Genomic DNA, 24,526 nt, shown 5'->3' with positions numbered 1-24,526 from the left:
GGTGCCTGAGAAAGCCCAGTCTGCCAGGTGTGTCCCCGGCGCTTTCTCGGTGGTCCCGCTCCTCAGTGCCCTTAGGGACAGAAGGAACTGGAATTTTGCCGGTGCGCTGGGAAAAGCGGTCGTGGAGAGAAGAGTGACATTCACCTGGAACCGCAGCGCGACACAAGCCGCCAGCAGACGGGCAGCCGTAGGAAACGCAGGCAAAGCCAGAAGCGAGGCAGCTGCCTTGAGGCCCGTGGCCGTCGGGTAGAAGGCTACTCTCATTTAGGAATAGATTTTTTCGTATAAGACTTTCCATTGCACAGTTGAAATTCTTTTTATCAAGGTTTAAAGCCGCCGATCGGTATGCGAAACACGATAACTCGCACCCACATGGGTGCTCTCCTGGTAGCAGGCCGCAGGCAGCCGCGCGCTGGTACCTCGGGGCGCGGCTCTGCGGCCACCCTGGGGTGCGGTGCTGCCGCTGGAGCCCGGCGCTGCTCGATGGCAGCGAGCGCAGGACCGCCGGCCCGAAGCCTCAGAGGTGCCTCCCACATTCCCCGCAGTTGCTCCTGCCCTCAAAGCTGCCAGCACCTGAGCCCGGCGGGACCCTTGTGGCCAGGATACACAGGCGGCCGCAGGGCGTCTCACGGCAGCCGCTTCGCTGCAGGCACAGCTCGGTAACAAACGAGCTTCGCTGCCGTCGGGGCCGCCGGCCGGCCCAGGTGCACCCTCCACGCTCCTCGCGGCTGCCGGGACCCCGGGAACGTGAAGTTTCGGGCCGGCGGGCGGCGACATTTCGTGCGGCGGCGGCGCGGGGCGCGCACCTGCGCGCTGGGAGGGCGGCGGGAGGGCAGGGGCGGAGGAAGAGGAGGGTGGTGTCAGGGGAGGGGAGAGGCGGTGTCGGGAGGGGGGCGCGGGCGGCGGGCAGGGCGCCGGTGCCGCGGCTATCGCGAGAGGGCGGCGCCGCGGGGCGGGGAGCGAGGGCGGCGGAGGGATCGCGGACCCGGAGCCCGGCGCGGCCGTAACGGCCCCTCGGTGTCCCGTCATGGCGGGGGCCGGCGCCAGCAGCAGGGACAAGCGGGAGACGGCGGCGCGGCTGAAGGCGGCGCTGGGTGGCGAGAGCGGCGCCGCGGCGGCGGCGGAGCTGCGGACGCTGCTGGAGCTGGTGCTGGCCCCGGCGGCGGGCCCTGGCGGTGGCGAGGCGGCGGGCGAGGCGCTGGAGTGGTGCCGCTGCCTGCTGTCGGGCGGGGAGCCTTGGGACAGCTTCGTGCAAGCCGTGCGGGCCTACGACCCCGCCACGCTATGCGGCCTGGTTTGGACCGCCAACTTCGTGGCCTACCGGTGCCGGACGTGCGGGATCTCGCCTTGCATGAGCCTGTGCGCCGAGTGCTTCCACCAGGGCGAGCACGCCGGGCACGACTACAACATGTTCCGGAGCCAGGCGGGGGGCGCCTGCGACTGCGGCGACAGCAACGTCATGCGGGAGGCCGGGTGAGCGCGGGGCGGCCGCGGCGGGGCGGGCGGGCACCTGCCGGCGGGGGCGGCCCGCGGGCGGCCGAGCTGTGCCCGGGCCGTGCCGGGAGCGCGGCCCCGGCCCGCAGCCGCCCTGAGGGAGGTCAGGAGGTGAGGCTCCTGCCGCCTCCCGGGCCGCCTGCCTCCATCCCTGGCCGTGGCTCGGACCGCGGGCTGAGCGAGGAGTCCGCCGGGGTTCGGCAAGGTGGCTTTGTTGATGTGGGTGTGCCTTTTTTTAGGACGCTCGTGCGAACCTTGTTGCCCTTACACCGAGTGCCAGCCTTCAGGGAAGTTGATAAGGCAGAGTGCATGGGAGGCAGTACCTGTCAGCTTCCAGCTAGCAGCCTTGGCCTAACACAGCTAGCCGTGAAGTCAAAATACTTTGGGACAGCATGTGAGCAGATAAGCCAAAGTGAACAGATTGAGTAAGAGGGATGCATTTTTGTGTGATTTCCCAGTCTGCAATAGCGCTTGGATGAATACAACAGGGCAGGTTTTTGTGGAAGGCAAAGGTCTTTTGTATTCTGATCTACTGGAGGCAAGACTGAAGTGCCTGGTCAGAAGAAGAGAAATCGGGTACCTCATTAAACCCTCCTTTGTTCTCATATGTACTCAATGGTGAAAGGAAAGATTAGTCAACCAGTTACTGGGTGAAGGTGATACCTAGCCAGTAAACTTCAAATTTTACAACTGAGTGTCTTCTGGAGCTCCTTGTGTTCCTGTTGATTCACCAGCTAGGTAAAGGTTTCACTAGATGACAGTTTGGAGGGCTTGAATGAGGATTCTCTTCTGACAAACCTTCTGGAATAGTCTGTCTTGACTGTCTTAGCCTGGATGACATGGTATGCTGTTGAATTCGAAGTTGTGGCATACCTAGCAGAAAACACTAGGAACATAGAGAAGTGTTAAAACATTTTCCTTGGTTATTTTCTTGATTTTGCAGCTTTACGGGCTATAACTCTGTATCACTCACTCAGCATATTACAATTCCTTCTCTTTTTGCATTCCTACTTAGAGTTTTCATTAATTCTGCTTTTTCTGTTTCTTGATTGTTGTTGCCTTGACTCCAATTCTTTGTGTCTGTAATCACTGTTCTTCTGCAGGCCTTGAGGTGGCTTCAGTTTTTGTTTCTTATACTTTTTTCACCTTTTCTTTGTCTTGCAATCTGCCTTCATAATTTATTCATTCTTTTTGGTAGACTCTTTTCTTATTGATAGACTTACTCCAATGTCAGAATTTTTTTCCTCCTTTTGTTTTCAGTAATCTTCAGTGGTTTCAAGTTGCTACTGCTGGAGTGATTCTTTCTTTATCAGTTCTTCTTCAATTTGTGGTGATTCTGCTTTCCTCAGCATCACTGAAGTAAGAGTTTCCATTGATCTTGAGAAACAGGAAAAAAATAATACTTCTTCCACTGTTCATTGTGGAATAGACTTAGGGCTCCTCTTAGTGGCAGGATTTTAACAGAGCACACACAAATTGAGCTACTTAGGGTGAATACTAAAATGACTTGTGATGCTGTGCTCATCCCAGACTGTATAGCTTTTACAGTTGTCTTTTCTTATTTTAAACAGTTTTCTTCTTGAGGAAATCTGGTTTAATAAAGAAGAAATAAAAAAGGCTCTTAAATTTGCAGTGTAAGCAGATGCAAATCCCAAGGGAGTAACAATCTCATTTCTGTGTGCCCTACTTACTACTTTTAATGGTAGAATTTGAGAGTAAATTGTCTTGTTTGTGAGGTAGGTCCCTCCAGGAGTTTTGGTCACTAAAGCTAAAGAATTGCTGAACAAATGAATAATATTTGTTCAGAAACAACACTTGGCATTGTGCAGTAGATTTTCCAGTCCCCTTGGACATGTAAGGAGGGCAATACATGGCAGCATATGGGGTGCCTGCATTTAACATAAGGTCACTTCTACTTGTGTAGACAAGAACTGATGTTATGCCATTGCAATTAGGTGAACTAGAAACTTTGTTTGCTGTGCAAGACAAAGTAAAATAAACTTTCACCAATGTAAAAACCATTATTGTGTGCAAACACAGTGAATTTTACCTATTGACTTGAATTGCTACAATGCAGCATGTATAGATAGTGTTTTAACTTTGTGTATTCAAATCAACTGCACAATTACAAAGGTAATGCTTTGCATGTCAAAGTTAGGAGGCCTTCATGGTGGACTTAGGAAACTGGAGTGTGTCTAGCCTGATATAACCTTGGCCACTACAGCCTAGACTTCTATTAATAGCAAGGGAATCAAATGTGGAGCCTACTTACAAACTTTATCTACCATCTGTCTGCTCAGATACGGTTTTGTGTAGATGCTGTATATGAATATTATAGTAGCATTCTTTTGTTTCTCTTCTTGTTGTCTGGTCTTCATTCATATTCATATTATTTATTTGATGCAGCTCAAAAATACTGTTCATGAAGTCTTAGTTAACTGATCTGCTATAAAGGAAATCTCTCCAGTTTAGAATCTGGAATATCTTCTCAGTGCCTTTAGGATGGCTAATGTAAATCTGGAAATGGTTTACCCTAGTGTATGCGTGTGTGTTAATCTTGTAGTACTAATTAAATATAGAATTTGCTTTATAGAGATGCTTGAATTGCTTTATTGAGATATCTGAATGTTAGTTTTTTATTTCTGATGCCTTTATAAAAAGAAGGTGGAATATAGTGTAATAGATGGATACTATGATTTGCCTTAGGTACCTTGTGTAATTCTCATTTGTTTTAGAAAAATCAGATTGTCTCATTTTTGAATCTTTTGATTCCATGCAGATTTCAGTGGTTTTGATGTTTAAGTTAATTGCATTCTGATCTACTAGAATGTAATGTAGACTTTAGAAAATATTCAAGTTTGTAAATGTAGCTGCTTGTGAAAGCATTAAAAATTCTACCCGTGGCAAGGTTGAATAGATTTTAAAATCCATTGATATGTCAGGAGGTGGAAATAGTTTGTAGTTGTCTACCATATGGTATCTAGCTATTTGCAAATGAAATCTAGCAAGTCCTTCAGAGGTAATTAATGATGTTCTGAAGAAGCAAAAATCTTCAGTTCTAAAGCATTTTGAGTAGACATATGCTCATAGTTCAAATGAGTTCATCTGTTGGATTAAAAAAATCCCATGCAGTGTTGGGCAGGGGAAAATTCAGACTGGAGTATTTTTTGGTTGGTAGATGGTCTTGTATTATAATGAAAGTGATAGTTTATGAAATGAGCTTGAAGAAAGCCATATGGTTATTATAAGAGTGTAACTAGTCAATAATCTGTTACTGCTGAGTACCATCTTGTTTCTATGGCTGTCTTGTTCTGATTCCCCTCTATGTTTGTAGACAATAACCTGACATACTAGAGAGCCTCAGCACTTTGGCTATTGCCTGCTGCTGTGTCCTGTTTCAGAGTCTCTCCGTTTGTTGACTTATTTGTTAAATTAATCATGTGAAAAGCAGATGTTTTAGTACTGCATTACAGTACAGCACAAATAATACCTCCATCAAGGGTTGCATATCCTGAAAGGTGAAAAGCCAGGTTAAGCATTTTGGTTAATAGGCTTTTGCAGTGATGTTTTTTGTTTATTTCTTGGTAGTTATGGCAGCCAATGGCTCCATTGACATAGTGTTGTCTTCTCTTATCTTACATTAAAGGGCTTAAGGTGTTACCCATTTCCACTTGCAACAGTGGGCTGTAACAAAACCTATAGTTGTAAGAAAGGTAACTCTCACAGATTGGTGGTGTATGCTGTGTGTTCAAAAGCACCTTCAGGTACCTAGCTCTAAACTTCCTGCAGTTCTGTCTTTACTGATCCCTGCTTATCTTTCCACAATAGATCAGACTTCTCTCTGTTTTCTTTTTTGTCATCATTATGTCTCTCTTGGAGACAAACGTATCTGTTGGCTCTACTGTGATCCCCTTGTGAAAAGGCCAGACAATTCTCTTTGCCTCCTCTTCCTGGCAAGTATGAGAAGTGTATTCTGTTTCTAAATGGCTTGGTTTTTCCTGCTTTAATTTATTTAGAAAAGACTCTGATTTTTTCAGTGTTTTAAAATGTTTGCACCCACCAAGGATTATTGAATATTTTTCTTAAATTTTGGATACGTAATAGGTAGATACCTAATTTTGATGACCTTTGCTATTCTGTCCCCATAAAATTCTATCCTTCCTTTTATTCCTTTTCAGAGGTTGGGAGCTATGGAAGATTATATTCTATTTCTTTTACCGTCTGTAGCTAAGTAAGAGTAAAGGGGCTTTTTCATATTCTAGACTTCTATAAAATGAAAATCTTAGTAAGTGAAAATTTTAACAGTGTGACCATAAATAAGGAAGCTTGCTCTTGAGAAAGCTATTATTGCTAGTTATCTTTAGATACATTCTGTGCATGTTTATCAGGAATGGTCTCTTTTACCATCTTGGGTTGTGGAACTGGGATCCCCTTAAGATGAGAAAAGTCAGATCTGCTTGTGGCTGTGTTTTGGGACATACAGTCAATTATTGTTTTACTGGCACAAAGTGGATTACTTGGCTATTTTATGGAGTGCCTTGCAACAGCAAATCACCTGCTTAGCATATATATAACATGTTGCTGCTTCAAGATCATCCCTTCCAGTGTGATTCAACCAATTGTCTCGTTTAAAAATTACCAACAAGTTTTCAGTTCTCCAGGACCTAGGCTAGGTTTGGTAATGCAGCCTCAAAGAGATAAGGGTGCTCTTTTGGAACTTTCTTCAAGAAGTTAGTGAAACAAATGCTTTATCAACAGGCTGAGAGCCTACAAGTAGCCAACTTTACTTTAGTCTCTGAGTTTTATGAAACCATGTTAAAATGCCTGTGTGTTCAGGATTGTTGAGCTGGTACAAATGGTGTTTTGTAGAGTCTCTGTCAACTCCATGCAGCTTTTCTGTGACTGAAGTCCTTTGGGCTACCGAGGAGGGACTGGAGAGAAGTCTGAGCTGTAGTGGCTGTTAGCTTAGTATGAGAGTTTGGGTAAATCCACAGTCACGTGTGATGGATGTGACTCTTCAGAACGAAACCTCCACCATGTTCATCCACATACAAAGTACAGGAATTCATACTGGGATTCACAAGGACCACAGAATTTGAAGTTACAGGGCATTTATAAATACCTGATTTCCTCTGTTCTCCTTCATGCTTCCCCCAGACATAAAGTTCAAGATAATGTATTGCTTCTTAGGATTCCACAGTAACACTGAGTATTTTACATAGAGCTTCATGGTAGGCCTTATCCTTGGAAAAGCAAAAGACATTGCAGTTAAGTCTATCATGTCATACAGTCAGCTCTCAAACCTGCCTGACTTGATTTCTTTTAAGAATGTCTCTAATTAGGACTACATCAGCCTCTAAATTACGTGCTGAGATGTATTCCAAATGGTTAACAGCCCAGTGCTACTTTTGTATTACTACCTTTAGAGCTATGACCTAACTAGATGCGTTGTTTCTTTATACATGCCTCTGGAATAATGTGTGGTTGTTTCAAAGTCATCAGGAAGATGTTGAAACATATCAATATACACAACTATAAATATGCAGAAGCCTGAACTATTGCTATGTTACTGAAAAAACTTAAACGATGCTTTTACCCCAAAGGTTTGCTGATAGGACCAGTCTGATTTGAAGAGCACATCAGTGCTGTGAAGGCTGAGTTCACAAGATATGACAGCTATATATCTTGCCTTGCCTGAAATTTGGCTTATTTATTGTATCATTTGTCTATTGCTTTATAATTTGCCTTGGTATATATTCAGTTTAAGAAGAGCTGTGTTTTAGAGCTCTCTGAAACAGTCTTGTTTAGATTTGGGCTAACCAGTTTTGATTTTCAGTTCCTTTACTTTGATCTCACCAAATTGTAAAGCTGCTTTCATGGACGTCTGATCTGCCCAGAATTCTAAGTCCACTGGTCAGGGTGGAGTGCTATTTGTCTGGTATATATCTGATCTATATGGAGCTGTCAGTGAATCTGTTGGCAATGGAACAAATGTGATTTTGGGAGTATGTTTAGGGAACACATTCCTAAAGAGCTATTGTTTCTTTGATCTTTCTTAATGACCATATAGGTTGATTCAGATTTCAGGCCATACTTCCTTATCACTTTTACAGTATCAGGAATTTAATATTTTTAAAATATCCTGGAATAGTATCTGAGAGCTGCCGGTGATTTTAAATAATAGTATTTAAATATTAGTATCTGGTGCCTTCCTCTGTAGAGGGTTCTGGTAATAAGCTTTGAAAACAATGAATTTTCTTTGCATTGAGTTAATAGAATGGCTATTAGGTAACAAGGACTAGATGAACTGCCTCCTTCAGGATGCACCTCTGTTTCTGCACAGTTCCTGCACTGATAATAGCTCCAGCATGAAACATGTAAATACTTTCCAAGAAAGCTGCAAATTATTTGTATATACACCTTGTCTGTTGGAGGCCTGGCCAAAGCTTAAGTTGATACCTATTATTAAAATTCACACATCTCATTCAAGTCCTGAAGAAATGAAGGTTGTTTTTGCATTTGTCTAGCACTGTGTAGTCGCTTAGATCTTTGTCATATCAAGTATTTGGGTCAAAATACTACATGCAGTATGTTTGACCTGTTTAAATTCTCTTTGGAGAATTTTCTTAACCAGAAAATGTTTTTGTTAACTGTTTTTTGAAAACTGTTTCTTGATTTTTGTTCTTTCAAGTAGATGTACTGTCCATGTACTTCAAGGTCTTGGAAGTCCATTCCTTCTCCTTCTTACTCAATTTTTCTTTAAAAAAGTCCTTATGATTGAAACTGCCAAATTTACTGTTTCTGATTGATAATGGGTACTTGCATACTAATAAAAATCATTGTAGTTTTGTCTACTATACAGGATGTTTATGTCTCAGGACTAACAGAATGCTAGAAATGCTCTGCAGAGCAGCTTTGGCTGCTTTTTCTTTGACCTGGTGTGCTTCTTCATTTAATGTAGCACTGAGCACCAAGAGAGATTCTATGAGTCATTGCCTCTCTTCCTGCTGTTCTGCAAGGATTGGAGTAACTTCTTACTGTCCAGTCTCTGATCTCTAGCCTCCTAACCTGGCCAGTCAGCTTTGTCATGAAAGCTTAAAACCTGAAAAGATGTCCTTTAAAGTTGTTGGGTTTTGTTTCTTGAGAAGCCGTTAGTTATTCTGCTGTGTTTCATTGTCCTCCGCTATCGACTCTGTTGCCTCTGTTTTGGAAATTTTCTGGTTGGAAGAGTGAGACTGACATCTTGTCAGTTGGCTTTGCCCCTCATAGCAGAAATGCAAGTATTCAGTTTTGTCTATGAGCTCTGTAGCTTGCAGTTTTCATGAAGAGCAGAAGAGTGCTCATTGCTTGGGTCTTGGAGTCAGCACGACATTGATTCACTTTTGGAAGCCTGTTTTGCAGGTGAAAGGAATTTAACTAATGAAGTGCAGTTATTAGGGTGTGTGTGGGAAACATGCTAAACTTAATTTTAATAGGAACAGTAGGTTTATTTCTCTGCATTTCTTCAGAGTTATCATTGTATTTGTTATTGTTAGGGACAGTGGATTTACATAAAGCAACCCTACAATATATCCAAGCCCTTTTTCATCCAGATAATTTTCTAATCCTGATTATGAAAGTTTTACTTTGTTCTGAATTAAGATTTGGTTTGATATTTGAAGTGCAAAAGCAGGAAAAAGTATTTAAACACTTAAGAAAAGATGTAATGGGTTTGTAACAACTCAGAAACAATTGTAGCACTCAAAAAGTACTTTGTATCTTGCATTTGTTTTGTAGATTCCTAGTATGCAAGAGTAGTATTTGGGCGTTAGTTTTACAATGGAGACAGAACACATGCTTTTTAAAAAACTTGTGTTGAATTCATATTTATAAAACTTCATTTGAACACTTTATGAAACATTACATGATGTCAGTCATGAGGTATGCAGTATGAATATGTATGATACCGTATATATACATATGAAATGTATATTATGTTTTAAATAAGAACCTAAATAAGTTTAGGTATGACTTACTGAATTGAAGAATCAAGTAGAGCTTTACTTTCTTTGCTTAAGAACTGATTTCCAGCAGTTTCCGTTTGAATTCTGTTGCTTGGGTCCCAGATCCTTGTCCCTAAAAGCTTCTGTCAGAGTCAGATACTCATAGTGCTATAGTAGAGTGTGAAATTGGGATGCTTTCTTTTGGCAGTCTTATGATTCAGTTTAAAAACAAATGACTTTTAAACACGGGGAGGCAGGGGACAAAATAGTGAGAGAAAAGTGAGGGTAAAAATAGTCCATCTGTGTATATGTGAACTTATGTCAAGTTTCTGGAATGCAGCTGCAACTTGAGACACTGTGGGATGTAGTGGATGAAGGACTGATCAAATGCTGTAAAGGTGTGGTCTGGCTGGTACTGAAGGCATTTATCAGCTGCTGTGATAACTGTGGAGTTAAAAAACTCTCCTTTGAAGTGATGGAATTGCCTCCACAGTGAGCATTGTATCTACTTCTTGTGCTGGTTGGTCAGGATGGCTGGTTGGTCAGGATGACATGGCTGCATGTCTTTGTTTGAAATTTTGGTTTATTTTGTTCCCTGTGTTTTGCTCCCTGTCAGGTTAACAAGGAGAGGGATGATGGCAAAATGATTTGGGGATTTCAGTGTGATTTCCAAGGAAACTGCTCTGTGAGTTTTGGTGGATTTAAACTGGCCCAGTGAAATTTTTTATATATTCTTATAAGTAAATAACTTCTGCTGGCTTAGCTTCTGAGCTGGTTTAACATGGGATCAGTCGAGTGCTAGTGCTAGTACAAATAAGAGGGCTGAAGGCAGGGTTGTGGCAAGACTGATCTAATTTGACTAGGCTGTGAAGCTGTAGCCTAAAGGAGTTATTTTACCTGAAGCCACTTGTAAAATGCATTTTTGAAATTCACAGTAGAATTATTAAAAATGAAAATAGTAGGAAAGAATTGAATAAATCTGGAAAGTTTGACATTGAAGCTGTTCAGAAGATATTAATGCTGCTTATGTTTGTAACAAATGCTATGACTTACTCATGTAGATGTCAACAATGGTCTGCTTTCCACAAATAAGATATTAATGTCAGATTTTTTTTAAAATCATAGGGAGAAGATTCTTTGTTAAATTTAAGTTTTAATTTAATTACAAGTTTACTGTTTGTTCTCTCCTTTTGCTAAAATTAGTCTTATCTTTTTGTGAAAAAGTGATTTCAAAGGTAGAAAAATACACTCTTGTTTGAAGCTGCTGTGGTTTATGCTTGTGACAGTGAAAGAACTTTCCCTTCCAGGGAATCGAATCTGGGTCCTTTATTGGCCTTCTAGGATCTGTGTTAATATAGCAATAATAGCACACCTTATAATTCAATAATCCTTTCTTGATAGCCTCAAGAAACAACATATTCATAACTTTGATTTCCAGGATATGTGAAATTTGGGATGGTCAATCCATGTCCCTGAGATTGGTGCAGTTGGTTAGAGCACAGTGTTAGTAGCGCCCAGGTCATGGGTTCGGTTCCTGGAGGCACCATTCACTGCACAGTTGCACTCCATGATCCTTCTGGGTCCCTTCTAACACTGATTCTGTTGTGATGGACTCAGAGCTGCCATGGTGACATAGACTTCATGGGGGGCAGAGCTTATTTTCTGTGGAAGGAAGCCTTGTGCTTAGCAGAAACTGGGATTCAAAATGACTTTACTGTGTGTTTTGTTACAGTGGCTTCCTTAGCTTGTGATCATAACCAGTGAAAACATCTTTTGACAGAATGTAAAATATATGGGGGGGTGGTGGGCTGTGAAAGATTTTAGAGTGCACTGTGTAGTAGTTCCTTCCTTTTGTCTTTTAGATCTTTATTTAGTTTTGATCCCTTCTTATAAAGACAGTGGTGAAAAGAAAACCAATTACTGTAAACGTATGAAATACCGTATTTTAGCATAGATGAAGCCACATTTGTGATTTATAGCAGTTCAGGTTTCTGTATGTGGAAAAGATAAATTTTGGATGACTAAAGAGAAAAAAACAAATTACTTTTACAAGCCCCTTTGAATTCCCTGCAGTTTCAAATTGTGCTGTTTATCTGTTGTACTTGAACAATTAACATGGAATGACTTTTCATAACTTCTGTGAATGTAGCATGGAAAGTGGAAGGCAAAAGTGAACACTATTTATTTGGACATTAATTAACAGAAAGTTGCCAGTCGTCACGGAGCTCTTTCTGTTCCAAGGATTTATTGGGTGTATATACAAATAGCAAATCAACTGGCTACCATTTCTTAATAAAAAGTCTCATTTCTAATGTGCAAAAGCAAAGGAGAAGCTCTTAATCTTTAATCTTGTGAATTCGCTAGCCATTTTTCTGAATTGCCATTTTAACTGTTGGACTGGTATTGTCTTGGTTCTTTTTTTTTGCATTTTTTCCTTGATTCACCTACTTTCTTTGTGCCTCTCTTCTATTTCCTTCTTCTCTTGAAGATGATTCTTCTGTGGTCCTCAAAGAATAAAGGCTTAAGTTTTAGAAAGTAACAGGCTGCTTCTGGAAACCATGGCATAACTTTGGAAAACAGTTTTCAAAGTCAAACAAAGCTGTGGTTTTTTTCTCGATTTTTTATGTTGAAAAATTATTAGTAAAATCTGGTGAATCATTTCAGTAAAAGTTTATTCTTGTGTGATGTATTTTTAGACTATTCTTTGTTTACTGTCGTTTTTGATGTGGGTAAATAACTCTTTGATGTTATTATATGTCCTTTCTAAAAATAGTTTGGGAGTTGAAAAGTATTCAGTGTCTCCTGAGTCAGGCTCATGTTAAGTGAGTAGGAAATCATTCTGTCTGCTCTAATGGGGTTTGGCTCAACATCATGTCACTGCGCATTAGCCAAGCCTCAGCTACTACCATGCAGGAATTTTCCAAAGAATAAATGTTTTCTTTTCTTTTTAAATGAAAGAATTTTGTAAGGATTTTGTAAATCGTAGTTGCTGTACATTTGAAATACACATTGATCCTGCAAAGTCTTATGCCTTTTTGTTTTTATTGTCCAAATACATTTTTAAGAGTCATTATCTGAATGAGGATTTGAAAAATCACACCAACCTCTGATTATGTCACAGAAAGGAGAAGAAAGTCAGTGTTCTTCTGATTGTTCAATGGAAGATACTTCTGATACGTATGGGAAGAAGCTGAGATGTTAGATATGTGAACTTGGAGCAGCAGAAAAAAAATTGGCACCTTTATAATTCTCTGGCCACAGAATCAGAATGGGCTTGAATTTCAGAATACCATTTCCATACCACCTTTAATGTAAAAGCATCTACTTTCTGAAAAATGGAAAAAAATGCTTTTCTTAGTATATGTTAACACTGCTGAGCTGTGCTTGGCTAACATTTTTCTCATCTGTTTTATAGGTTTTGTAAAAGACACCGGATTAAATCAAATTCGAATGTTCCATGTGTTCCAAAACACTTGTTGATGATGTCAGAATTAGTTCTTCCACAGTTCATCTTTAGTCTGATTCAGCATTTACGAGAGGGATATAATGAGCCTGGTATGTTTTGAATTTGCGTGTATCTAACATATCTTACCATGCTGTTAGCTCTTGCTTTGCAGTCTGTGAAGACACAGTACATGAATGCTATCCATAGTTTATGTCATTGTGTTTTGTACCTCTTTTCCTTACAAAATTACAGCCTGACCAGGTGATTTGATTTTATTACCTGCTGGCATGCTTAAATATGTTTTAAGGGTTACCTGGCATTGTGCTGAGCTCTTCCAGAAAATGAAATGAGGTATAGTTTGAAATTGGTATGTGTGAATTTTAGAGCATTATGAATATATAAATTATTTTCATTTGAGATGGTTGTAACTGTTCTGCTTGTGACAGTTTTGGCTGAATTATATTACATCTACACCAAAAGTTGTTCTTCTGTGGTTTCAGCTCTTGATCTGCCATCAGAGAAAGACCTTCATAAAATTCTCCAGGTTTTGGAGCCTCATGTTTCCTTCCTAGAAGACTTGACCAAAATGGGAGGTGCAATGAGATCAGTTCTTACCCAGGTTTTAACTAGCCAACAGTTCTACAAAGATCTTAGCTCTGGTATGTTTGTGTTATTTCTAATAATTAGATTTTCAAACTATGAAGCATTAAGGACATAAGTTTTGTTTATAACTTGAGTTTCTGCATGTTTTTATTTGACATCTCAAAACACAGAAAGAAGCGTGTTTTTAAGGCTATTACATTGATAGGAGGGTGAGCTTCAGGAGTTACTAGAAATATTTGTTATTAAGACCTGTAAGAGCAAACATCTGATCTGTGTCCCAAATAAATGTATAAATAAACATCTTTTCAGAAAAGTTTTTATAAGAAATCAATTCTAGCTTAGTACTTCCAGACTAGTCATAATAAGGTTATTTGAAGTGGAATATTTCTAACTTGTTTTGGGATCTACTCTCACAGAGGTTACTGGAAGAAACCTGAATGGCAAAAGACCATTGTCTGTCCTGCATTTCTGTGCAAAGCCTTTTTCATCTTTTTTTCTTAAACTTTACACCCCCCCACCCCCCCATTATTTATTTAATCCTGTACTAAATCACAATAAATCTGAAATTGTGGGCCAGTTACAACTAACCCCAAACCCCTAGTGTAAATTAACTCCGTGTTGTTTTCTTGTGATTAAGAGTCCTTTGCATAGGTACAGAACAAATAGTGATATTGTAGTTTTAAGTTGCCATAACTGGCTTGGGCAGCAGCTACTTAAAGAGCAGGCAATCCCCAAATCTTTATTTGAAAGGAGGAACACTTAGTGAAGCTGCCTCAGGGGCAGTTCTCTTTATTCTTTCCTTCATTTCTCTCTCCTGTTATAGTATTCAAAAGGGGGTAATTTAATTACTTCTCTTTCCTATATGTGGTGGATTTCCTGATACAGAAATACAAAAAGGGAATGGAAAGTAAGACATGCTTATCTGGACTCTTGAAATGGAGAATATTTGTTTATAAATTAAAACATTGTGGGTCATTTTTTAGATTGCTTGCATAGAGTGTGAAGCATATGAACCAAGGAGCTGCTTTTGTGCTTTAATACTGTTTTATGTATGTATTCAAGGTGTTGGAGAGAATGCATGTGCAAAGAAAAGTCATGAAAAGTACCTCATTGCTTTGAAAGGCTCTGGGTTGGCATTTCCTGAGGATAAAATTGCATGTAATATGCAGGAACAAGGAGCTGGAACTAGCACATTATCTGTTCAAGGTTTGTGTAGAAAAATATTTTAAGAGAAGACTTGATTATTGATGGGTTTTATATGAACTGCTTTGGGTTTATTTTTAAGAAAAGCTAATATTAATGAAACTTACAGAATTACCTGTTATTTATTGCACTACCAAATTACAGGACTCTTACTTCTATCAACAAAGCTAAGCATGTTAACTTCTTGTTGCTAATATGCTAAGCACCATTTTTCCAGTCATAACAGTAGTGGAATTTGAGTAGGCAAGATGTGATTGCTCATAGTGAAAATTTTGCCACTGCAACAAAGTGATTATCAATCCACAGCACTTCTTCTTATAAAGGTTCTGTGGATTTTATTTTGTTTCATCACTGAAATAATCAGAGTTTTTTATTCAATTTCTGAAAGAATGTTTGTTAACACAATGCATTGAAGTTCTGCAATGGCATGGATTTGCAAATCCCTGGTTTTGTATTGCTTGGAGATCTTGCTCCAACTTCAGTCCACTGCTCTGTATCTTTTAAAGAAGATTAATGTAGTGTTCCATTTCATGCTGGCTTAAATACCTTAAAATACTGTCTTTTCAATAATAGACTTATTAAAAGAATCTCTGAACTTTTTTATTTCAAAAGGTTTGGCAGGTGGTACAGCAACATCAGGACAAGGGGATTCTTCAGATGAGGTGAGACTTTATAAAGACTGTAATGAACTGCGACAGAATATTAAAGGGAGAGAATGCTTGCAGCCAAATCCCACAGATCTCATTGCTTATATCTGCCCTACATTGTCCCAGTTTTAGTAATTAGGAATAATGGAGGTATAAAGGAAAAGATCTCATGCCTTTGATTTACTAAGGACATCTTGAAAAATCCTGAGTTTTGCTAATACTGTTCCAATTTATTTTATGTACGTAACTGAGAAGAAACCTGTGTAGGTATTCCAGAAATCACTATCAAGTAAATTGGGCTTGATTAAAGCAAACTTAGAGCAGGTAATGCTATGAGGAGTGTTAGCAGTTTTTGACACTTGAGAATCCAGCTGAACTGGTGATAACAGCAGTGAGAATTTCTCTGTAGATAAATTCCCATGTGTAGACTTGACCTTACTTAGCAAACATATGGAGTGGGAGTAAAAAGGAGCAAATCTCATTTTAGGTTGAACTTTAATAAATAAGTGAGAGAAAGTTAAATTCTGGTAGAGTAACTTCATCGATTTTCTCAACTATTTAAAACCTAATTTCAACTAGTAAGCCTTAGTAGACATTTTGGTAGGGTAACATAACAGACTTCAAATCCCATATAAAAACATTAATCCCTCAGTGTGGCAAAAGCATTCATGGACTGTGTTTCATTTGATTCCTTGGAACATAAAATCTTGAACAGGAGGACAGGTTTAGAGAGGGCCTTTTTTCTCCTTTTGCAGAGAGGAAAACATGAGAAATAATAGCCATCGTTCAGATTAGTCTTTTACTTTGAACCATCTACTACTCTAGAAGTAAACCTAAGTACTGAACTGTACAAAACTTTCCCAAGCTGTTTAGTTCCCTGCAGAGGAACTGCCCCGATTTGTTGTCTATGTAAATTTTGTAATCTAGTGTTCCATCTGTGAAACAATGCTACCATTAGATCTTGGTGAGAAAGAACATTTTTAACCTTTCTACACTCATTTTAAATACTGGTGGAAGAAAATCCTGTTAAAAGTGTACTCTTGCCACATTTCTTAATTATAACATAGTTTTACTCTGCTCTAAGAGAGTATAATCAGGTATTAAAAACAAACTGTAAATGTCCTGTGTAACTGACATGGGAGTACAGAGGAGAGGAATGTTATTTTTCTGATAAGCATTTCGGCTTTCCACCTGCACAGTTTATTTTGACTTTTGGATTAAAGGTGTAAACTTCCTTTTCAGTAATTTGCATTTGCAAAGCAGCTCATGATTAAGAAAAACATTATAAAATAAATAATTAACTTTCTTTACTGATGGTTTTTTCAGGGCAGGAGACTTGAGTTGCAAAGTCCTGCAGTTCATAGTAATAGCCCAGCAAGCCTGATTTTTTTCTTGAGAATACATGGCCCCTCTGACTGGGGACTGGGCAGTGGCAACATCCTGAGAACTTACTGACTCATTCCTGATGGAAGTACCAAAGGTACCCTGTGATCACAAAGACCACAGGATGCCTAAGTATTCAAATGTGTGTCCAGCTTCAAATGAATTTTCAGATGGAGGAAATGGAAGGGTAGACAAAATCAGACCTTTCATTTACACCATACTTGTGGCCAGTCCTTAGGTATAAAGTGTGAGCAATCTTCTTCCTCAAGGAAGGATAGTAACTTTTTGAGATTCGGGTTCTTTATCATTCCAGAGAAGTTTGGAAGTAAAACATGGCATTTGCTTAGGGGAGAAGGATATTGAGTACTCATTTTTAACAGTAGATATCTGCATTAATTAGGTCTCATTTTATTAGCTCCAGTAAGAATCTTTATTTCTGGTTTCATTACGACTACCAGTGTTGGCAAAGATCCATGCGACATTTAGTATACTGCTGTGATGTCACGTGTTTCTTAAGATGCAGTGTTAGATTTTGTGTAGTGGTGGTGGAGATGTTTTTAACTTGTATTACATTTTGGAACCTTCACTGTTTAGTTTGTGGAGTACCTTGAAAACTTCAGATGACAAGTGCCTGTGTAAAATGTTTCTGTTATTCTGTAGGGAACAAGCAGTTAGAATTGGCATTGTAAGGGTGTCAAAAATACTTTATTCCTGCATCAAAAGTTTATATTGATTAGAAAGTATACAGCTAATTATATATGTTGCCAACTTTGATATACATTATGTTGGCTGATACTTTTTCTCTGAAACAAAACCTGACAAACCCTACAAGTGGATAAGGTAAAATCTTAGATGTGCAAAGGTTAGAAATTTTGTAGTGTTAAACTTCTGTAGCGATCAGTTTTAGAAATCAAAGTAACTAGCCTTACAAAATAAATGAAATAAATGTGGATGGTAAAGGCTGCCTGTAGAGGGAAAAAGACAACTTAAAAAAATATGGTTTTCTCTAAAGGGTTGCACAGAATACATGATTTCTGTAAACAGTAAAAGTGTTTTTCTTCTAAGAATATATTGAAGGCTTCTCTGTTTTAGTTTGGTAGTTAAACCAGAATTTTAAGAGCATACAAGCTCTTGGCAATAAGTTTCTAAGTATATGATTGTCAATTTTTAAAACTCTTCCTCTGTCCCAGGAGGACCAGGATGGTAGCCAAGGTGTGGGAAAGCGCAAGAGGGTGAAACTAAGCAGCACCACCAAAGGTATTTATAAAGTACTGATCTCAGTTCATCATGTTTGCTTTATGTTGGTCTTTAAAAATATCCAGGGATACTCAATTCACTTCCCAAGCACTGTAGTGCTGCATGTAACAGGTATTAACTTAGCAAAGTCTAAAAATGAGTAGCAAGTGAAAATGTGGTAATTGGCAGGTTAGATTCCCCCTGAGTCTGGGACTCTGTTTGACCATTTTGTCACCTCTGTGTTGTAAGCTGACCTCCAAAAATTCATTCAGTTTTCACTGTCTGCCTATCAAGGCTGCAATATAGCTTTACAAAACAGGTGTTTGATGTATCTGTTCTTAACAATTTTTTTTTATTGTGCCACTGTGCAGTATGATTGTGTTTGCAGCCAGGCAAGAATGGTTCTCTCTGGCTCTGGTTGGTCTTTTTGTAGTTTATTAATGTTTAAGGTAAAATACTTCAATGAAGTCTCTCTTGAAACCACTCCATTTTTTTTCTATCTTGAAATTAGTCCCTTTTGCAGTTTCTAATCCAACACCAGTAGCATTCACATTGAAGTCAGTGCAAGTTTTAATTCAAGAGTAACCATAGGCTAGACAAGGTAGTTCTGTCTTGTGCTTGACATGTTTCTGTGCTAAAAAGTGTTTAATAATATTTAAATCCTATTGTTAAATAAAGAAGACTTTTTTTGTTGTGTTTTTTGTTACGAGTGTGAGGAGACTGACATAGGAAATGCAAAGAATTGAAAGCCTTGAGGAAAGAATATTTGGGTAGAGGAATTGTAGTGAAAGTTGGAATAAAGTTTCTGGAAGGTCCCTGGAATGAAGGTTTGGAGCCAGAGTTTTAAATGCAGAGACTCATGAATCAATGAAATAGTATGATGTGAGGAGTATGGGAAAGTAAGATTGATTGCTTCTAGTGTTTCCAGATTGAAGGAAAAATTATGACTAAGCTGAAGAAGCAGAGAATTAAAGGTTCTGGCAACAGTGTTGTTTAGTGGTGGGTTTGAGAAGCCTTGTGGTAGAGGTGTGGAAGAGGCAGTAGGTTTGGAGACATGCAGGAAACAGAGGCATCCAAGGAATGTTCTCTTACTTGGATTTAGAGGCTGTTATCTTGTCTAAAAGATGAGTTAGAGTCAGGTACCACAAGAAAAAAATGCTGCTGTTCTGATGCATAATAGCTAATTAGGGAAAGAGGCAGGGAGGAAGCCCAGATTTAGAAGCTTCCTGATCAGAAAACCAATATCAGCAGTGGCATTTCAGGATAAGTGATACTTGAATTCCACATTTCATTTTCCCCCAGGATTGTAGTCTTCCCCCTCTGAGGCATCCCAACATGGACTATGATCATGATGTTGATAGCTCCTAATATCTGCCCCAGGGGAGGGAGTCTGCCAAAGGGGGAAGGGTAAGTATCTGTTTTTATTAAATATCAAATAGTTTTCTGAAGTTTTCGGTATTCATATTTTATGTCCAATAGGGTATAAAATAAGAGTATGAAAAGAAAATTTTGGAAAACTGAGTATTGAATAAAAACAGATTTACCTTTTCCATATAAGCAAACTCCCTATCCCATTCTAGCTCTGCAGTGGTACTGTCTTCATCAGGGCTATATAGTGGGGGTATATTGGAATGCTACATCTTATATTCCAGAGAGATATTTACAGCACTCTGTGAGGTGTTTTGTGGCACAAAGAAAGAACAGAATATTTCTTTAAAGAAAGTACAGTTTTTAAGCGGAGGTTCACTCATACAGGTATGGGACTGAGTACTGAGAATTTTTTTTACTCTGGTTTGAAACCTCACCCTGCATGCATCTGAAGTAGCAGATGTTTTTTAAACCCAGAGACACTATTTTTTAAAAAAATACATTTAAAATCTAGTGATGCTTTTCAGAAGAGTGGGAACATTAGTCCCAGCATTCTTGATAAATTTTCCAGGTTTGGTTAAGAGCATTCTGCCTACTCAAATTATATAGCAGGTGTAAGCAGATGTGCATTGTTGTGTCCCTGCCTCAAACTGCTGCATGAAGTATTGGATATGCCCTGTTCACCTTTGCTGTGTGTCAGAGAAAGCTCTCAGTGACAGATGCAGTGTTGTGTCATCTCCATGCCTGCTGTTCTCACTCAGAAGCAGTTGGCATGTACCTAAACTTGTGCTTTCTGTTCTGTGGACAGAGGACTCCAGTCTTGCATGGTTACCAAGCTTTCCTGGGCAGTCAAATCACACATGCAGCTTCATAACAAGCGATGAGGAAGAGAACATAAATAAGCACCATATGTTTGTTGCTGTAGGTGATGTGTAATACCTTACAAATTAGTTTAATATTTATTAATATTACAACATATTATAATATTTTAATATCTTTTATGATTATATAAAGGTAGTGTTTTATATCAATGCTTGTCAAATATTTTGAATAAAACATATTCCTTTTTTTGTGACTTGCTTGAGTCTTGAAGAGAACCCTAAAATTTAAGTCTGGGCAAATTGGTTACTTGCCTGGGGAACTCTGACACTTGGTAATGGTGAAAATTGAGGTAATTGCTGCTTAGGAAGAGCACAAATGTCTGTCTTGCCTAGAACAGGCACAAAGCTATCCAGTGCAGTCTCTAAAGCTGCCACACTTCAATGAAGATGTGAGTCTTGAAGGCCAGATGATGTTCAGTGTAAATGTTTATGGATGTGTGCAGATGGGAGCACTTCTTGCACTCCTGTTGGAATATGTGATTTTGTGTGGAGTTATGTATCCTCAGGTGTAGTTGATTTCTAGGTGTAGAGAAGCAGTAGCATTATTACTTTCTTCTTTAGTCCTCATATGTTACTGGAGTGAACACCACCTGTTCTAGTTGTAAAGCATAAATGATCAACCTCTTGAAAAATTATGATGAAGACTCTTTATATTTTAGTTTTTTCAAAACAGAGTTAATATGATTTATGCTCTGTCAAGTGATCATTTCATGCAGTTTTTTCTAGCAAAGGTCAGATTGCAGCTTTGCAATCAGGAAACTGATCTGCTTGAAAACACAGCTGACAAAATGGAAAGATCCTGGACTTGATTCCTCTGTAGGTCCCCCACAGGGATCTACTATCAGTATGAGTAAAGGGACAGAGTGAATGGGCAGGAAAGGGGAAAGATGAGTCTGTCTCCCCTGCTACCATCAGGAGCTAGTGCCTCCTGATTATCTGGTTATGGTAATTTTTGTATTAAAAAACCCCAGCAAACAGCTTAGTGGTTGGTCAATCAGTGCATGTATTGCTTTGAAAGTAAGAATAAAGGATACATTATTGCTTCTATTTATTTTGTTTAGAGCTTGGTAAAGTGTTGTTTAGGTAATAGAATTAATCACTTAATCATAAATTGTATTTTTTTGTTTTGGTATTTTAACTTCAGTTAAGCAGTAGTCTGCAGTGTTTCCTTTGGTTAAGTAGTTGTGTAAATATTGTGCAATTTGCTGTCATGCATTATAATCAGTGTAGCTGTTACAGTCAGGTGATGTGATTCAATGCAATCAATGAAATTGATAGAATTGTACTGAAAACTTTCACTGGCTTCTCTGGGAGATTCTTCTTATAGCTACAGACTCTGACACTCTGCAGTATTGGTGATCTTCATTTTCCCAGTGTTTAAAAAGAAATTATTTACAGAATGAATGAAGATGTTCTTAAATTTTTGTTCCTGAATTTTTATGTGACTGCAACAGCACTATTATTGTTCTTAGTTTTAACACTTCCTGCATTACACATGCCCTGCTTCAACTTTTTATGCAGATCAGTCTATCATGGATGTTTTGAAGCATAAATGTTTTCTAGAAGAATTATTATTTTGGACAATAAAATATGAGTTTCCACAGAAGATGGTGACTTTCTTACTCAACATGCTACCAGATCAAGATTATAAGGTACTTGGCCTTACTGAATTCAAACCTAAGTGTCTTTTTATATTCACATACTTAGTGTGTATTATCCCTTGCAGGACACCATGTATGCTTATGTTTGAATAATAAGTAGTAAAATAATGCAGATCTTTTACCTTGTTTTGAGTATTTTATAAGAAATTCCTAAGTGTTTATTATTTGAAAACCAATGTGGACAAAACAAGATGGATAAATCTGGAGCAGCACTATTATTAATTTTGATTGATGATTTATTTTCGTTTTTGTCTGGTAGTGCATGTTTGCATGTGTTGGATTTTGTTTCATTTTATTTTGCTTTGTAATTTGTTTTTTGTCCCTTAAAACATGTGGATCAGCACTGTATGATTCTATAGTGTGGTATGACTAGGGAGTAATTGCAGTGAACAACAGCATTCCTGTTTCAATTATTGTAGTAGGCAGTGGTTTTTCCACACAGGCCATTACAGTGTGAGTGTTCTTGCTGCAGCTATGCCCTAGGTGATTTTGGCAGCCTTCCAGGTGCTTCCTTACAGAGTTTTGCAGTTGTCCCTATGAAGTATCTCCTGGCCCAGAGTTGTGGAGACTGGATGTCATCTTCCTGTTTTAAATCTTGGTGTGCAGCCAGGTTTGGTTGTTTGCTCCACATGTTCCCAAGACCTAGTATACATAGCAATCAGGCTTAACATTTTGCTCTGATCATGTCATACCCTTGAGCCACGCAAATATTTTGGACCTTCTCAATGCCTGCTGGGAGGAAAAGATCAAGAAATTCTGCAGTCCAGGCATGCAGATTTTTTCAAAAATGTCTGTTTATAATGGGACAACACTGTATTTGTGCCCCCTTGAAACCTTGCTGCATCAAAACAAAGGACATGAAGATAACTTGCAAGGAAGAAAAAGCCAAGATATGGGCCTTGAGCACTACTGTGTCCATCTCAAGATACCACTTTGATTTGGGATACCAGCACAGATTCGTCCTGGTCTTAGATCCAGCTAATACATGAGGAGACATTAGAACTTCCTAACTGATGATCCATTGCTATGAAGCTTGAATTCTTCCTGATATTTGGACACACACATGGACGTCCAGTCCTCCTGATCCATTGCTAGCTAAATTCCTGCCTGTAAAAACAGCCAGCTGCTAGCAGCATGCAGAACAATCTGGTAAGTGTTGCTGTGTTTCCCTTACAACTGTACCATGTAATAACATCAGCTTCTAATGATTGTGGGATCTTTCTTCCTTTGACAATGGGCCATAGTCTTCAGTGACTTTCTTTATTCATTATCTTTCTTCATTCAGAATGGAGATCATGGTGTATTTGGTCTCTCTGCTGATTGCCACCTTTAACTGGAAATAGTCCATTTTCTACCCACAAATACTGCATGCTCAGATTCAAAGGTTTTTATAAACTTTTTGGTTGGTTTTTTTTTTTTTTTTGTTATTACCAATTTCTACTGTTTTTCATTAAGCAGTTAATTCCTACATTCAAGTCTGTGTTTAATTGTCGTGGTCGTCTAAATGGCATTTTAAGTAGTAGAGGAAACTCAGAGCAGGAAATATATCACATAGCAGTACTAGGGAGGCATTAAACTTTTTTTTGCAAGATACCTTTGCTTTGTTGCAAAACTGTCTATGCTGCATGAATTTTAAACATGTTTATGAGGCCTGTGGTTAATTTACAAAGAGTGGCTCTACCCTTAACATGTTAAAGAGAGAACATAACATTTTGGGATGAGTTAGAAGTATGTTTTATCTTACATGCTTCCATGTAGCTTTTTTGAAAGAAAAGCTTGTTTGCTGATTAATCATGCTGCATTCTCAAACAACAGGAATACCTCTAGGGTTTTAAACTGTTCCAAATGGTCTTGCAGTTTTCTGCTACTTTCTCTCATCCCATCTACACTACATGTACTGTTCTAATTTTTTCTCTGTCTGCTGTTGTGCAATTTATCTGATTCTTTGTGAGGTGATTTAGCTCATTGAATTAGCAGAATTCTGCTAGGTTGGATTCCAGGTAAGCTGAGGGAGCTAGCTGGACATAGAGCACAGAGCTGCCTATCTGCATATGCTTTGAAATTGTTGAAATCTCTGACCTCCAGCATAAGCATATGAGAATCCATCACTGCCCTGGGTAGCAGTCACTGAAACACTAGCAATCTCAGTTACACAGATTTATTTTTTTTTAAATAGGAAAGCAAACTTCCCTTTAAGGATTCCCAGTACTGAAAAGAGGTGTTGAAAGGGGTGGGCTAAAACCCTGGGTTAACTAGCTCTTCCCTCTCTGCCCTCTTTGGCAAATGAGAGAGATAGCACAACAAAAAGTGTGGTCTTTGCCTTACAGATTTGTGCTTGAGGCATCCCTTCCATCACTCTCTGATATTTGAAGCCTGGAAGACTTACAAGAGAAGAAAAAGAAAGCAGAAGAAAAATTTATTGAAGCTTCCAAGAAATTAAAGGTGTTATGGTGTGGACCAGAGGAAGAACAAAAGGCCCGAGAAAGAGACTTTCCTGTGACCAAGGAGAAGGCAGAGAATGTGTTGGCAGTAAACAGGAAGATGCTGGAAAAGTGTAAATCATCCAAGAGCTGAAATCATCCTTGCTGAAATCTTGCTGAAAAATGCAAAAGCATCTGGTGGA

At 39.2% G+C, this 24,526-nt stretch overlaps 1 protein-coding gene across 2 annotated transcripts in view; it reads left to right on the top strand.

The window, feature by feature from the left end:
- Positions 1 to 944: 944 nt before the first annotated feature.
- The window catches only part of UBR3 (ubiquitin protein ligase E3 component n-recognin 3), a 99,860-nt gene continuing 76,278 nt past the window's right edge, over positions 945 to 24,526 (top strand). The window contains exons 1-7 of one of the 2 annotated variants that reach the window (XM_030952922.1): positions 945 to 1,473; positions 12,892 to 13,031; positions 13,422 to 13,580; positions 14,587 to 14,730; positions 15,340 to 15,389; positions 17,948 to 18,014; positions 21,764 to 21,894. In XM_030952922.1, the coding sequence (XP_030808782.1) occupies positions 1,028 to 1,473; positions 12,892 to 13,031; positions 13,422 to 13,580; positions 14,587 to 14,730; positions 15,340 to 15,389; positions 17,948 to 18,014; positions 21,764 to 21,894 (1,137 nt within the window). In that variant the 5' untranslated portion in view covers positions 945 to 1,027. The remainder of the gene's footprint in view (positions 1,474 to 12,891; positions 13,032 to 13,421; positions 13,581 to 14,586; positions 14,731 to 15,339; positions 15,390 to 17,947; positions 18,015 to 21,763; positions 21,895 to 24,526) is intronic. The other variant, XM_030952923.1, reaches the window with a different exon arrangement.

The sequence above is a fragment of the Camarhynchus parvulus genome, chromosome 7 (genome assembly GCF_901933205.1).
Source record: "Camarhynchus parvulus chromosome 7, STF_HiC, whole genome shotgun sequence".
Lineage (NCBI taxonomy): Eukaryota > Metazoa > Chordata > Aves > Passeriformes > Thraupidae > Camarhynchus > Camarhynchus parvulus.
The sequence above is the reverse complement of the archived record's forward strand: the minus strand, read 5'-3'. Positions and strand labels throughout refer to the sequence as shown.